Below are 15,183 nucleotides of genomic sequence, written 5' to 3'. Positions count from 1 at the left end.
TGAATTTTTTTTTTTTTTTTTTTTTTTTGATCTCTAGATTTCGAAGTTCAGGACTCTGATCTATCTGTATACATTCTTCGATTCTCTTGTTTCATTCTTCGTTTATTAAAATTTGGATGAGTGTGATTTTTGTGCTGATTAGTTGTTGCGAGAGTCTTCTTGAAAATGGAAAAGATGATGTTCGAGTTAAATGTGCAGAGACGAAGAGATGCTCTGTTCCTTTCCTTCAATTCAATTTTCTTCTGTGTAGTTGAGGATTTGGATGTGTGTTTTGGTTCGAGAGTTTAATTATGCTTATGCATATATATTTCAGAAATTTTATGGGAAAATTTGGTTCCTGATCTCATTTCTTGGTATCTTGCTCGTAATTTGTAATTTGTAATTTGATGTTTGTTACTTAGTTATTTGTTTCTCTATTTCTTTCTATATATATATATATATATATATATGATATTTTAATAGGAATTTTTTCATTTAGTGTTATTTTCCTTATTACTCTTTTCATATTCTTTTAATTCATTTGATTATAAATAGAGAATTTTTATATATAACATTGGATGTGGTGAATTATGTAAACATTCTCATGGTATTATACCATTTTTTGTTTAACCACCTCAATCCTTTCTTTTCAATAGCTTTTGAATCCTCTATTATTCTTCCTCACCACCACTATTGGCTTTGAAGCCGCAGGGTCAGTCTCTATGCCTGCCACAAATAGAGTTGATTGATTACTCTTCTATTTCACCCTTTTGGCCTCCAAATCACCTTTCGTCATACTCTGTACATACAACCTCCCCTTCTCAAACAGTCAACATAACTTCTCTCATTTTCTTCTCAACCTTCCTTTTATCATTCGCATAAACTCTAACCTCAAAATCCTCATGAGCGTTTCTATAGAAAATATACAGAATCTCGAGAAACCTATCGATCTTTTGCAGAGATTTACCTTTGGAATCTGGGCGCCGCATTGGCCTCTTTACCAACCAAGTCGCCGCCGCCCTTCTCGTCAAAATTGGCTTCTTCACTCAACGTGGCGACTCTTCTGACTGCCCTTCTCGCCAAAATTGGATTCTTTGACTACTGTGGTAACTTTTTCGGCTTCAACATTGTCTTTGTCCCTTGCTCTAGGTTTCCCATTCTACATCTTGTGTTATACATATTCTCACCCAAACTAAGACAGCATAGTCGCTGAGCGACGATCCCTCTTCATGGGTTAAACATATTCTCGCCGAAGCCAAGGTAGCATCGCCACTGAGCGAAGATCCCTCTACAGTTTTCGATGAGCAAGAAAGTGTTTATCTACAACGCCTCCTTTGAACTAGGTTGTTGACATCTTCAAGAAAAGTGTTTTTTCGACCTCTCATAGAATTTTTCAAATTCAAACTTCACATTCGTTCAAATCCAACGCTTAGCTTGCGGGAGATGTTAAGGATATTTAGTACTAAATTATAGCTTACTATATATATCATATTTGATATTTTATTATACGACAAATATCTGGATATTTGGCTTTTTACCATAGGTATCTTTCTATTTATTGTTATTTCAATTTATTACTATTCTCATATATTTATAATTTATTTGATTATAAATAGAGAACTTTCGCACCCTAGTGTGGTGGATTATGCAAACATTCTCACCCCAATTCAAACGAACTTAATTGATGTAATGTTGATGAATCGTAAAAAATGGCAGCTCTCTAGACTAATTCATGAGAATTGAAGAATAACATCTTTTTCAATAGAACTAAGTAAGAGTAAGAGTAACATGTTAATGGATCAACATTCAAACACAATAGTTTAATTTTCAAATAAATAAATTAATCTATAATCATTCAAAAACAAATTAATTAATAAGAAAATACAATTATAGATCCTAAATTCAAAACAATATATATAGAGGGCCATAAATTATCTAAAAAAAAATCATATAAAATGTAGGTAGCAACAAATAAATAATATATAAATTAGAGCTGTGTGAAATTTATAATAAAATTTTTAATTTCAAACCTAATTTCAAAAATTCCCTAATTTTACCTCCACGAATCGGCCTCTTCTGGTTCCCCTGTAAATCAGGAAGGTTTTTGTAATTATAGCTCTGCAATTCAAGATCAAAGGATATAGGAACTAACCATCTACCGAAAATCGCTCGAGTTTCCACCTATAAATCCCATGGACTCCATCTCATTTCAGCAGGCAGCAATCTCCAAAGCAAAGGCGTTTTTCGGTGATTGTTGAATCGTTCGAGTTCCTCGTCACCTGACAACGCCACAACAAATAACAAAAAATCGCAATGGAGATGAACAAGATCACCTGCGCCATTCTCTTCGCTGCCGCAACCGTCAGTGCCGTCGTTGCTCATGATGAGGCAGCGGCTCCAGCACCTGGACCAACCAGCGGCGCCACCGTCGGCCTTCCGGCAATCGGCTCTCTCATCGGCGCTTCGTTGCTCTCCGTCGCGGCCTACTACTTGCAATGATCAGAAGAATTGGCTTCAAGCGGGGGAAGGGAATGGAGTGAGAGAGTATTGGTTCATGTGTTGTTGATATTATCTAGTTTATGGGTGCGATTATTGGCAGATTTTATTTTTATATAATCAATAATATATTTCTTTAATAAGCTTCTTTTTTATTTCTCTTTTTCTTTTATTTCTTTTTTTATTATTATTATTATTATTATTATTGTTCTAAAAAATTATTAGTTAGATATTTAAATAAATTGAAAAAAAAAATCACAAGATAGCTTAATGATACATCCTTTCTCCCAATTTATTAAATAAAATAATATTGTATATTTTAGTCTCACCTTAGATGGCAAGAGTCCGACAGCTTAACTCGCCTACGCTCTGACCTGAGTAGCATGGTGCATGTGGAGTCCTCTGTGAACAACAAGGAGCACCTTGCAAGGCTAAATACGATAGATATTTATTGAATACTCATGCATCACTTTACTCAATTTTGTTTGTTGCATCATTCATTGAAAATTGAAAGTTATATGTTTATTTAAGTAATTAGTGTTCAAAATATTTAATATTTTAATTAAAATTTTAAATTAAAATTATTATATTATATAGAAACATTTAAATTTGAGTTCGAAAACTCATGGCTGCTGGCATTGTATGAGATAGCTCCAATGCATACCATGGCTGCTGGCTCTGCATTACCATCTACTGTTGCCTTTGCTTTCAATACTGTGTTGGCATCTTCTTGGCCTAAAATGATTTGTAAGGTGCGTGGCTCACCATGCAAAAATACGGGTACAGAGGCATGCTGGTACACAAACAAGGTAAATTTATTCATTCATTTTCTTCTCATGTAAACTCTATTTTTCTTTTTTTCATTCTCTCCTGTCACATCAGTAATAAAAAAATTACAAAATATCATAATATCCGTTAACGTCTAGTGTTACTCTATACACAAATTTTAATCTAGTAGCTGAATTAGAATTCTGAATGGGAGAGGGGAGATTAAAATTAAGAAATCATCTGAACCGCCATCATGAGTTTCCAAGCAACTCGCCAATATCCATTCCTCGATGGAAACAAAAAAGAAACATTCCTCCTACAAACTGCTAAAACTTCCCTTGGTTTTCTTTTCTCAGTTTCCTCCACCATGATGCACGAAGAATCAAGAACCACCAAAAAACAAAAAAAAAAAAAAGAATTGTGGGGGTCATATACTTGATCTGCGTGATTCTCTTTCGCAAAATAATTTTGAACAATTTCTTGAGGAGAAAATAACTCTCATCTCAATCCAGTGTTTCCTATTTGTCTGCTGGCTTAGGCTCTGTTCGAACGTAGGTGAGACTACGAGCACCAGTTGAGGGTACAGAAATACCATAGAGAGAAGCACCATTATCAGTAGTTGTGGTCTGACTATCCCTTTTCCACTGCATGCTCCTGGCTCCAAGTTTGATGGGGGGACGAGGCCTAAATCCACCGGGAACGCCCCGTGGGAAAGGAACTCTGCTAAATCTGGGAGTAGGATATGGTGAGCCACGCACAGCACGAGGCCAGGTAACAATTGAAGCACCTTCTGGTTGTGATGCATTTTTCCTCGCGACCTGCATTGACAAATCAACCAAATATATGTAGGTTTATTAGTTGAATCCAACACTGTGGATTCTAATCGATCTGACACTGTGGGATCCAATCAATCTGACACCGTGGGTAACTCCACTAAATCATATCATGCTAGTACTGTATTGTGGGGTTTTAGCATCAACATAAAAATGTTACAATTATAATACCAGTGAAAGAACTAGTTAAAACCAAATGCAGCCAAGACTATCGAATATTTTTCTTGATGAGAAACCAAATTATTCATTAAGATATATGAAAGAACAAAGGTGGGCTAAATAAAAATAAAGCAGCCCAAACTGGAAGGAGCCTGCACAGTTTTTATGTTTGCTTCTAGATGTCTACTGCCATTTTTTTCATTAAGAAACAGTCGTTACTTAACTCTCGCTCTCTGCATAGTTAGGCATGGAAACACCAGTAAAAATTCACTGATTAAGTGAAAAGAACCCATAAACTTGAATAACAATCCAGTTAAAAAATAACTGAAAAAAATATCAGCAAACAAGGCCCAGGACACTATATACACGTGAGATGTGAACTGGCCCACACAACTATCGAACCAAAAGAACATTGGACTCATTTAAAAAACCAATGTTAACTGCAGGACTTGAAGAAAGAAAGCTAAAAAACTAAAAATGTGAAGTTTATAAACATTTTTTTTTTTTCTTTGGGTGATGATTCATACTAGAGATCAAAATGTCAGAAATAAGACTGGTACCTTAAGAATTCTAGACAAAAACGATGTCCCATCAAGAGACAATGCATTCTCTGCGGCTTCCTTTCTCATGAACTCCACATAAGCCGACCTGCTCCAATCGCATCAATTAATTTATTAAAAAGTAACAAAGGAAAATTTGTTGTCTGCAGTAGAGGTAACAAAAAGAGATAGCTGAGGTACAATAAACCATTGTAATGCCTTACCCTTTGGGTTGCCCGGTGGTTGCATCGGTTACTATAATGACTTTTACCACTTCTCCAAACTTGTTAAAATGCCTAGACAGACTATCCTTTGTAGCAGCAAAGTGAACCTGTAATTGAAAATTAACGTAAGGTGATAAACAGTCACCAGTTCTTCATAGAAGCAACAAAAGGGTGATTTATTACATTGCTAACAAAAATGGTTCGAGCATCAGCATCCTCTAAAGGGCGAGTGGCAGCAAGGCCTGCATAAGGTAAAATGAGAAAATTATATAGAATGAAAAAGTCACTGAAGAAAATAAAGTAAGATCCCGGAATGACAACTGATTGTTGACAATCATACACGGGGACAAAATTGAAAGAGAAACCTCAAAAATGGAAAGAAAAAGAGATAAACAAAAGCACTGTACAAACTAATTATCATTTTAATAGCAGAGCCAGAGACCAGAAAAGAGAGCCCACCATTAGCAGATGGTTTCTGGAACTCTTTTTGAAGGTGTGCTACAGGCTTTTTCTGTTGGTTAACAATAGTGACTGGCTCGCCATTCTCCGTTACTTTCACAGCAGATCTGGTACCTCGTAACTCACTCCCCTGCAAAAACTTTTGACCACCAGATTCAGCAATTTGCCCTGGGTCTTGATAGTGAGGCGGTTTCCAAGTATTAACATTCACAGAGATATTTACAATGTCACGTGAGGAATTTGCAACTAAGGAAGGTTGATGCTTCTGTTTGTATTTTATCATGCGTTCATCATCAACATTCTCAACTACTCTGAATGGTGCAGTCCGCAAATTGCCTCCCTTTCTTACTCCTGATTCTGCAGTCCAAGAATCATCAAATACTTTGTGGCCCAGAATGGTAACATCTTCACTTTCAGATGTAGAATCTGATGCTAATCCAGTTTCAGCATCGAACATGGCCTCAATGGGAGTATATTTCCCACTATAATTGCTACTCTCAAGATAGGTGGCAGAGTATGGTCGATCTTGTGTGTGATTCATATCCCCATATTTATGGTCCTCTACAGGCGTTACTCCATATTCTGCAACTTGACCACTGGACTCTTTTAAATCCGCATCACGAGATTGACGACCAAGTCGATCAAAAACACTAGAGGATTTAACTCTTATCACATCCTCAGCTGCCTCCGACACAGCCTTAATAACAGTTGCCATGGGATTTGGCACTTTTGCGACGGATTGAAGCCGCCTAGGATGACTAGTTGTGTCACTATTTGACGTAGAAACTACCGAACGAAGACGCTTTGAAAGGGGTTCCTTAGCTCCATTAGAGGGCTTCACGGTAGCAACAGCATCTCGCATGGCAAACTGGAGCAGCCGCCTAGGGGCAGCAATGCTTACCTGAAAAGTTGCCTCTCTCTGTAAAACAAGAAACGTAAGAAATTGTTCCCATTAGAAAAATGCATTAATAAACCATCCAATACCCGAACTATGTCATTTAAATGACTAAAAATATCAAAACTTGGGTAGTTAAGTAGAGCATTCAAGCTATTTCGCACAAAAAAGTTCAAAAAAACAAATCAAGCATACTTCATGGTCTCAAAATTCAAAAGTACAGTGAGCAAAATTATGGCATAATACTTCATGTTTCTGGTTTACCCTTTATATGAATTAAGATTGAACTGCAACCCTGATCATCACCTTCCCATTAAACAAATATTAAAATCCAATATAGTTATGTATTGCAAAGAAAACTGAATTTAAAAATAGCCATATCGACATGTCAAGGAGAAAAAATTAGAGTTCACACATAGTCAGAAAAACACGGCATGCTCATAAAGGGTTAATAGGTCTCAGGAACCATAATTGAGGGCGTATAAAAATTAAGGCACTTTAAAGATTTTGATTACATAAAAACATGCAATTTTAAACAAAAATATAAATGTGGAGTTTGTAAATTGCAAGCTCAGAAATAAAAGGATATTGTTCAATGAACCCTCCACCCATTGTTTTTCACTAATTCCACTTTCACATTTTAAAACCCAATTAATTGCTGCTAGGTATTAAATTAGCAGAGAAGGTCAGATCACGAACCTCAGCGCCTTGATGATCATCAGCTCGGCTCCTTTTCCTATGACTAGGAACTTGTTCAGGAGAAGAATGCTTGACACGACTAACTTCAGATCTTGGAGTAACACGGGTTTCTTCATTAGCAATTCCTTTCCATTCCCTATTACGCCGTCTGCTAGATAATTTTTCAGACTTCCCTCTTTCCAAATCAGACTCGAGATTGTGAGAACCAATTCCTGTATCTGGTTCTGCTACTGGAGACTTTGATCTGGGCACTTCATCGGCAGAAGATTTAGGAGGTGGTTCCACATATAAATTCATACTTGAAGCCAGATGGTCCCACAGCCTGTTGAAACGACGCTTATAAAAGAATTGGTCAACCTTGTTGCAAGAATGACTGAACACAAAGTTACTACCCAACTTACAAATATAAACAAGAGGAAGAATGAGCATCAAATTACCAAGATACAAAAGAATGGCTATCATCTGCCAAAAATACATTTAGTTCATTCTGTGCTTCTTCTTTGCGCCTTCCATTCCTCAACAAGACAAGCACATATTCCTACCCAAAAGAACATTTATTAAATTCAATAAAATTTGACCTCTTTAAACAGAGGCTCTAAATTCCAGTAATTGGAGGAAATTTAAAATCACATTATGATTAATATTTAAAAAAATGAAACATAGAGACAATTTAAGCACACACAAACATGCATACGAAAAACACACTAGTATAACACTACATTAAACCAAAAGATGCATGAAAGAAAGTTTCCACAATCTCACCCAGCAGCACTTCAGAAAAAAAATGTATATTGAAAGGCTAAACAATTTCACAGGAGACGTATCAAGAGAAGGAGTATATAACAGTGGCTGTTTACACGCACATTGAAAAGGAAATTCTTGATTTCTCCCAGATCCATTCATAAAGAAAGAGGCGGTAAAATTTATGCCAACCAATCCAGATTGGGTCCAAGCTTAGAGGCCATAAGGATTTCTTTAGATGGAGGCCAATTTTAAGGTTGAAAAAATTATTCAAGCTATCTCAGATATGGGGAGTAAGAAAGCACAAAAAAAGGATGGTTTCACCACTAAATTCTTTTAGAACTCTTGAAACACCCTCAAAGAAGATATTATGAGTATTCCAAAATGTATTTTCAAAAGGATATTCTCAATACATCCCTCGACAAAGAAACCTAATGCAAAGAGTATGAAAGATTTCCGTCCACTTAGTTCAATCTCAATTTCTTGCCTCTCTAAAATTATTGCCAACTCTTCTTCATTGTTTTAGGAAAATGTTCTTTTAATCATCACATTTAGGAGTAATACTTGTAGGGTAACTAATTATTGTCATTATTTCTTTTAATGCTAATTATATTCTTCCTTTTTGACATCTCATTAAACCAATGTATTTATTTCTTAGGAAAAATGAAAACGGTCAGCCATCAAAAACTAAACGAATTAACTCAGCTGCATTGCAAGTTAACCCAGCTCAGGGAGGTCCTTTCAAAGAGGGGCGGACACATAAACAGGATGACATCTAACCAAATTCTTAAGCAGGCTATTGCACATTAAAAGATGCAGTCTTCTTTGGATGAAGAGTAATTTATGGCATTGAGTTGGAATGCATCTTATTTGATATCAGCCATCTACGTATCATGAATTTCTAAGTAAATAAGAAAAAAATTACCTTAGGCACATAATCATTTAAAAAAAAATGAATCAGAGCTATTAATTTTGTTTCATTCCGCATTGGCAAATATATAATCGGCGATTGCTATATTTTCCATTTATTCAACCAGACATATTCGAAAATAACCAATTACGAAGAAGAAAATTGCCTCCATATGAATAACCTAAAAGAATTTCTACAACACCTAGACAGACTCGTCAAAAAATCGATAATCTCATTGTTTCGCATAAATCTCTCAGGCACGTGAATGTTAAAAAGCTAGGATAGTCCGTACCACGAGAGTATCATCGGTATAATCGCCCATGAATTCCTTCATCTTCAGCTTGATCCTCTCTCTGAGCTTCTCCATTCCCTCGCCACTGAAATCAACCTTGAACGTCCGGTCATCGATACGATCCTCACTCCCCATCTCCGACGCGTTTTTTCACAAATCTCCACAATCCAGAACACCGAACTGAACACTAACACCAAAGTTTAATTGATATATTCAAATCCTCAAATATTGAGCTCACGAATTGCAGCTTCCATGAACCCTAGCCGGTTCCACCAACTCGTGTGAAACTCGACAGAGATAACCAATTCACAGGGTAAATTGCTGGAAATTAATCGCAGAAACGCAACGGAACGCGGATTTTATCAGAACACATGGCTGAGGGAGAAGGATTTGAGATCAACGGAAAAAATAAAACAAATGAATAATGGAAGGGTTTAGCCAATGGAACCTCATAAATACGTATTCCATTATAGTATCCCATTGCTTTGGGCCGTGATTTTTCGGGTTGCTCTTAATGGGCCGCTTAGATTTGGACCCATCATTTCCGTAATCCAATTTGATAAAAATTTGTAAGTTCTTTTTTTTTAATATAACAAATTTTCTATTTTACACCTTCTTTTTTTTTATTTATTAATACTCCCAAAATAGAAAGGGAAGACATTTAGAAAAATAATATTATATACATATATCTATATATATATATCACCTGTCTTTTTTTTATTTAGATACAGTAGATGCTTCTTAAACACTCTCAATAACCGAAATTGCCTTCAAAAGGACTGCCAAATGACCAAAATAAGGATCTCTATTATACCTCATGTAGACCAATATTAGACGATAAACCAACCTGGATTTTTTGAAATGTTTATAAAAATTCGATATATTATCCAACGTTTGAAAGATTAAATATATCTTTTAAAATAAATAATCAATTTATCGGTATTTTTTTATATATAGAAAAAATTGAAAGATAAAAATTAGTTTTATAACAAAAAATAATATTTAGTAAAATTATAAATAATTTGGTTTGTCTAATTTTAGTCAAACATACAAAATTGGAAGTGACAAGAGGAATAAGAGAAAGGGATAACTAACATTTATTTATTTATTATTTAAAATAAAAAAAGAGTCAACGTTTGACTTGGCCATACGGAGAAAGCAACTGCCAATGCCAAATTGACAACTGGATCACAAGAGTGGGCCCTGCCAGGGGCCAGCGTGGACGTTGAATTAATTAGGAGGCGGATTAATTAAATTAAGATGCTTACCACTAATGGACGGCAGCTTCCATTAATTCATTCATTCTAATATAACCTTTATTATATATTTACTTTTCCACTTTTCTCAACCATTTCCACAACCTTTCCCTTTCAACACTAATAATTTTTATATTTTTTTATTTATATTTCAAATTAACCCATACTTAATTTCCAATTTAGTTTTATTTTTTCTTTTTAATTCATGTTTAACAAATTTTATATTTTTATTATTTTATGTCTAAAAAATCTCAAATTTATTTAATATGGCATATAATTCACATTGAAATATAATCTATCGCTTTACTTTGTTAGCTAAATTTTTCATATTTTTTCTATTAAATTTATATAAATTATTTTTTTTTAGTGACGGGTCAACTCATCCTAATTAATTAATTAATAAAAAAGTTAAAACACGTTTTATTTTTATTTTTATTTTTATAAAATAAAAGGTATGCTTGGAGATTCAATTTTGGTTTTGTGAGAGATTATTTTGGCGTGTAAAGACTTTCCGTTTTAACTGTGAGGAACAAGTGGGAGACGCGTGTAAGGGGCTCGTGTATTTCACGTGCCAATATGGAAAAAGAAAAAAAAATTAAAAGAAAAAAGAAGCCCTGCCTGGTGAATGGTGACAGAGAGTCAAAGGACCAAAATGCCCTTTACTAAAAGCGAAAGCGGAGAAATGTTCCGCTGCTTCGCGGTCAGATAGAGCGGCTTCCACCTGGCTCCGTGTGTACTGTGTGCAACTACCTATTTGCCCTTCGACCTGTAACTGATTTTTTTTAATATGTTATCTCTATCCATTATTGATATATTTACATCTTTTAATAAAAAATCAATTAAAATAAGTGTGAATCTTTTCACTATTTAAAAATATATATTATATTTTATTAAAAGTTACCATAAACATTATTGTTTTATAAATATTGATTATATATCTTTATTTTTTTAATAAATGAGTTAGGTCAAAAAAAATTATCACATACCCAAGCTTTTCATTTACTAAAACGCATCCATTATTATTATTATCATTTTTAAGTTATGATATTATTATATGATTATAACCCCGATTTAAATAAGGGGTTATTGAAAAAAAAAATATGCTAATTTAAGAGAACGATAAATTTTACTAAAAAATTGGTAAAATGTCGGATAGATTGTATTGATTGAGATATGTTGTGACGTGAAGATCACTCAATTACTTTATTTATTGTATGAAAAAACTATTAATTTATTCAACCAAAAAATATGAAATAATACTATATCAACATGAACATATTTCAATGGACATAAACACATGTATTATCGATTAAAAAAAATAAAAAATAAAACTGACATGAATAATAGTTAATTTTATACATTTTTAAAATATGTTAATAAAATTAAAATTTTAATGTTGGATTAACCTACCATTCAATTATATAATAATAATATTATTAAGACTAATTAAAATAAAATTAAAAATTGAAGTCTATTTGATATTTTTAAAATGGATTGATCTAAAGATTGATCATATATTTATTTGTTTATTATTATTTATTATTTTTGTAAGGGTTTGGGATAAATAATGAAATTAAAAAATTGTGGAAACGAACTACGTATTGACTTTGGTAGGCGCATCCAATGAGCATCCAGCGGCGGTTAAGAAAAATAATCATGCGGAAAAAGAAGCGGGCCCACGGAAATAAAAATAGAAAGGACCACAGGGAATACTTTTCCTTTCAATGAAGGCCTGCAACGTCAGAGTTAATCCTGGACCACAGGGATTGGAGGGTAAATACCAAAATAAGAGAAGGGTATTTATGTCAAAGAGGAAAAAAAGGAGAAATTGTTTGATGCGCGTGTGTATGAGGCCGATATTCTATAGCCATTTTGCGACCCCCTTTCCGTTCCTTCATATTACCGCTCCTCGCTTCGTCTTTCGACGAATCCCCAAATTATAGCGTAGAGTTTTTCTTCTGAATTTGTTTGTTGTTGCTGTAAATCTTGCGGTGAATCCGATAGGAGATATGGCTCAGAGGACCGAGAAGGAGGAGACGGAGTTGAAGGTGCCGGAGACCATCACCTTGTGCGTCAACAACTGCGGATTCACCGGTAATCCGACCACCAATAACATGTGCCAGAAGTGCTTTAACGCCACGACGGCGACGGCGTCGGCGACAGCAACAACGACGACGACGACGACGTCCTCTTCGAATACTGGAATATCGGCGCCTCGAAAGTTGTCCGGGGTGAAAAGTTCGAGATCTAGATCCCGATCGCCTGTGCTAATGGATTCCGTTCGCGACAGTAGCAGGAATATGTCCTTGGATCGGTTGAAATCTGAAGAATCTGCCAAGCGCCAGGTGAATCGATGCTCCGGATGCAGAAAGAGAGTCGGATTGACCGGATTCCGGTGCCGATGCGGAGAGCTGTTTTGCGCTGAGCACCGGTACTCCGATCGCCATGACTGCAGCTTCGATTACAAGGCCGCCGGTCGCGACGTGATTGCAAGGGAAAATCCAGTCGTCAAAGCACCGAAGATCGTTAGAGTCNTTACTAAAAATGATACAAAACAAATAATTTCAACTTCCAAATCAATGGCAATGATCTTACCAAATATGGAGAAAGAGCACGACTTTTTTACATTTCATTAATTTGTTGTTTCCATATGCTTCGGTTTCCTGTTTTTAATTAACTTTTAAATTTTAAAATTAAAAAAGATAATTTTGAAAAATTATTAATGACAAAAAAAAGAAAAAAAAAAAAAAAAAAAAAAAAAGACAGAACAATCATATTTGATCTGATATGTGAAATTCAAGATCGTGGACTCGCAAGAGTAGAACAATATTTCTGCTGAAATGAAGGTCACAAATCCTGGAGGCTTTCCCCTGGAGATTGCAGATCTTTACAGAGGAAGCGAGGAATTTGTCGTCGAATATCACGATCATCGTGTTTGATTGATAATTATGATTTCTCTCTTTTATTTTTCATTTTTCATTTTTCGATTTATATTTCTGCTGCCATCCATACTTCTTCTTCCTTCTCTCCTCTGGTTCCTTGGGAAAAAAAAAATAGAAGATTATTTGTAAGTCTCTTCAATATTCAATTCGATTTCGTGTTCATCTTTTTTTGCTTCTCGTTCTGTTCAATCTAAATTGCAGATTTCGTAAATTCGATAGAAATTTCTGGGCCGATGTTCGATCATTTCCCTGGTTGGGAACTCAAGGAGATGCAATAAGTATGGTCTCAGCAGTAACACCGCGCGAGAAATGAACGAGAATACGAGATGATAAAAACGCGAGAACGTCACGCGAGAAATTGTAATATGATAGGTATTTAAAAAAAGCGAATGAAAAGGTGCCACGTGTGTAGCTTTGGACAGGATGTACAGAGTAGTTTGTGATACTGAAGGGGGAAGAATAAAGACGGAGTAAGCGGTGGGGTGATTGACACGTGTACGTAGGAGGATTGAAATGATGATCGGACGGCTGTAGTGGCGCGTGGACAGTCTGGCAGTATTCAAGTAGGCGAGGGGAAGGGATGTGTGGAATGAATGAAGGCTGTCAACAAATTCAGATTTGTCTACCTCCTTATTACTTATTTTATTCCTTTTTCTCTATCATTTATTTTATAAATTAAATTGTTATCTCAATTAATTTAGAAAAAACGAAGAAATTGAACGTAATCTTTTAAAATTAGTGTCGTTTTTCTTATATTGTAAGTGACGTCGTTTTTTTCTTCATATTTAAAAATATATTTTTTAATAAAATGTAAACTTAGGATTACAATTTGTTTTTCAACAAAGAAAAATGAATGAAATGAAATGTGGGCCCACATAGTGCCACTTGTACTCTCTGTAGGGCCCATAATCAAATTGAGACGCATGGGATGCCATCTCCATTTTCTTTTTCTTTTTCTTTTTTTTTAAATAAATATTACATAAAATGAAGATTAGGTGGGGACCACAAATGTTATCATATATGTATACATTTTTTCTTTAAAAAATTACGTGTTTCCCATTTCCAAAAAGGTGTTCACAAAAGTTGCCTAATTTTCAGGACCGTATTACATTTCAACTTCAAAAACGTCATATATATTATAGTATTTATGTTAATAACTTTCATACTTTTCTTCCAAACATTTGCATATAAAATCAATTTTGTCATTCATGATTATTTTAAAAACAAATTATTTGATAAATATGAACATGAACAAGTCAATTGTCAATTGTCAATTGTGGAGATTCAAAATAAATTTAAAAGGTAAGTGAAAATGGAATTCCCTTGATTAATTGAAAAGGAGAGGAAATAAATATTATTAAGTATAATTGGAATTCCCTTAAGTTATTATAATAAATTGTTGCAAAATTTTAAAATTAGGGTACAAATTTGACACGTTAGCATTGAAGAAGGAATAGAATGTGCACCAAGAGAATATTTTAACATAATTGGTGCAAAATAAAAAGTAAGCATTTTTTTGGTATTATCTGTTCACAAGTGGACAGGAGCATGGACTGTGACACCAGAGGCAACAGAATCAATTTCTTTCTAATCTGCCCACTTTGATTTTGCTTTTCTTCTCCATCTTTTGGCTGCAACATAATTGGATTTTGCAAACACTGAAAGATACTAAAAACATTTAAGTGCGTAGAAAAGAAGAGATTATGAGAGACTGTTTTACTGTTTAGACTCATCTTCACCTTGAAAGCCTGAAAAGGCAACCATTGCTATGGAGGAGCCATGAAAACAATAAGCCAAATGAAAAAGAGAAGGAAATAAAAGTCATCAATCCCACCTTGTCATGGATTCTTAATCCCAAAAAGGTATTATCATACTTTCCTGTTCGTTTCTGTCATGTAAAGGCATCTCAAACAAGGCACTATATCTTACTAATGATTCCACAGAAAGAAATTAAAATGAAAAAAAAAAAAAAAAAAAAAAAAAAAAGGGAA

At 34.6% G+C, this 15,183-nt stretch overlaps 3 protein-coding genes and 1 long non-coding RNA gene across 6 annotated transcripts; 2 read left to right on the top strand and 2 right to left on the bottom strand.

The window, feature by feature from the left end:
• The first annotated feature begins 2,246 nt into the window (after nucleotides 1–2,246).
• Nucleotides 2,247–2,585, top strand: LOC111493125 (arabinogalactan peptide 23-like). The gene has a single exon (XM_023142744.1). The coding sequence runs from the start codon at nucleotides 2,293–2,295 to the stop codon at nucleotides 2,476–2,478; it is 186 nt and encodes a 61-aa protein (XP_022998512.1). The 5' UTR covers nucleotides 2,247–2,292; the 3' UTR covers nucleotides 2,479–2,585.
• Nucleotides 2,586–3,417: 832 nt separating this feature from the next.
• LOC111493050 lies at nucleotides 3,418–9,402 on the bottom strand. Of its 3 annotated transcripts, none has more exons than XM_023142642.1 (9): nucleotides 8,995–9,402; nucleotides 7,489–7,589; nucleotides 7,052–7,373; nucleotides 5,681–6,376; nucleotides 5,458–5,596; nucleotides 5,182–5,240; nucleotides 4,999–5,105; nucleotides 4,796–4,883; nucleotides 3,418–4,061 (listed from the first exon to the last, which is right to left on the bottom strand). In XM_023142642.1, exons 1-9 carry the CDS (start codon nucleotides 9,127–9,129, stop codon nucleotides 3,762–3,764), a joined length of 1,947 nt encoding a protein of 648 aa, XP_022998410.1. In that variant the 5' UTR covers nucleotides 9,130–9,402; the 3' UTR covers nucleotides 3,418–3,761. The 3 variants fall into 3 exon arrangements, with proteins under 3 accessions (XP_022998410.1, XP_022998411.1, XP_022998409.1); XM_023142643.1 differs by having other exon boundaries at nucleotides 5,458–5,587; XM_023142641.1 differs by having other exon boundaries at nucleotides 5,458–6,376.
• Nucleotides 9,403–12,105: 2,703 nt separating this feature from the next.
• LOC111493210 (zinc finger A20 and AN1 domain-containing stress-associated protein 5-like) lies at nucleotides 12,106–12,886 on the top strand. Its single transcript, XM_023142857.1, has one exon. The coding sequence runs from the start codon at nucleotides 12,260–12,262 to the stop codon at nucleotides 12,884–12,886; it is 627 nt and encodes a 208-aa protein (XP_022998625.1). The 5' UTR covers nucleotides 12,106–12,259.
• Nucleotides 12,887–14,653: 1,767 nt separating this feature from the next.
• LOC111493127 lies at nucleotides 14,654–15,157 on the bottom strand. Its single transcript, XR_002719962.1, has 2 exons — nucleotides 15,027–15,157; nucleotides 14,654–14,850 (listed from the first exon to the last, which is right to left on the bottom strand). It is a non-coding gene; the product is annotated as an uncharacterized LOC111493127 (long non-coding RNA).
• Between the last annotated feature and the right edge of the window lie 26 nt (nucleotides 15,158–15,183).

This window comes from Cucurbita maxima, unplaced genomic scaffold, assembly GCF_002738345.1.
Source record: "Cucurbita maxima cultivar Rimu unplaced genomic scaffold, Cmax_1.0 Cma_Scf00018, whole genome shotgun sequence".
NCBI classification, from domain to species: Eukaryota; Viridiplantae; Streptophyta; class Magnoliopsida; order Cucurbitales; family Cucurbitaceae; genus Cucurbita; species Cucurbita maxima.
This window is presented reverse-complemented; position numbering and strand designations above follow the sequence as displayed.

Excerpts from the sequence above, each read along its gene's own strand:
- LOC111493125 (XM_023142744.1), top strand. The coding sequence starts at position 2,293 with ATGGAGATGAACAAGATCACCTGCGCCATTCTCTTCGCTGCCGCAACC.
- LOC111493050 (XM_023142641.1), bottom strand. The coding sequence starts at position 9,129 with ATGGGGAGTGAGGATCGTATCGATGACCGGACGTTCAAGGTTGATTTC. Across the intron at positions 7,590-8,994 it reads ATACCGATGATACTCTCGTG|GAATATGTGCTTGTCTTGTT; the intron begins GTACGGACTATC and ends TCTTTTGGGTAG. Across the intron at positions 4,062-4,795 it reads TTTTGTCTAGAATTCTTAAG|GTCGCGAGGAAAAATGCATC; the intron begins GTACCAGTCTTA and ends TTGTCAATGCAG.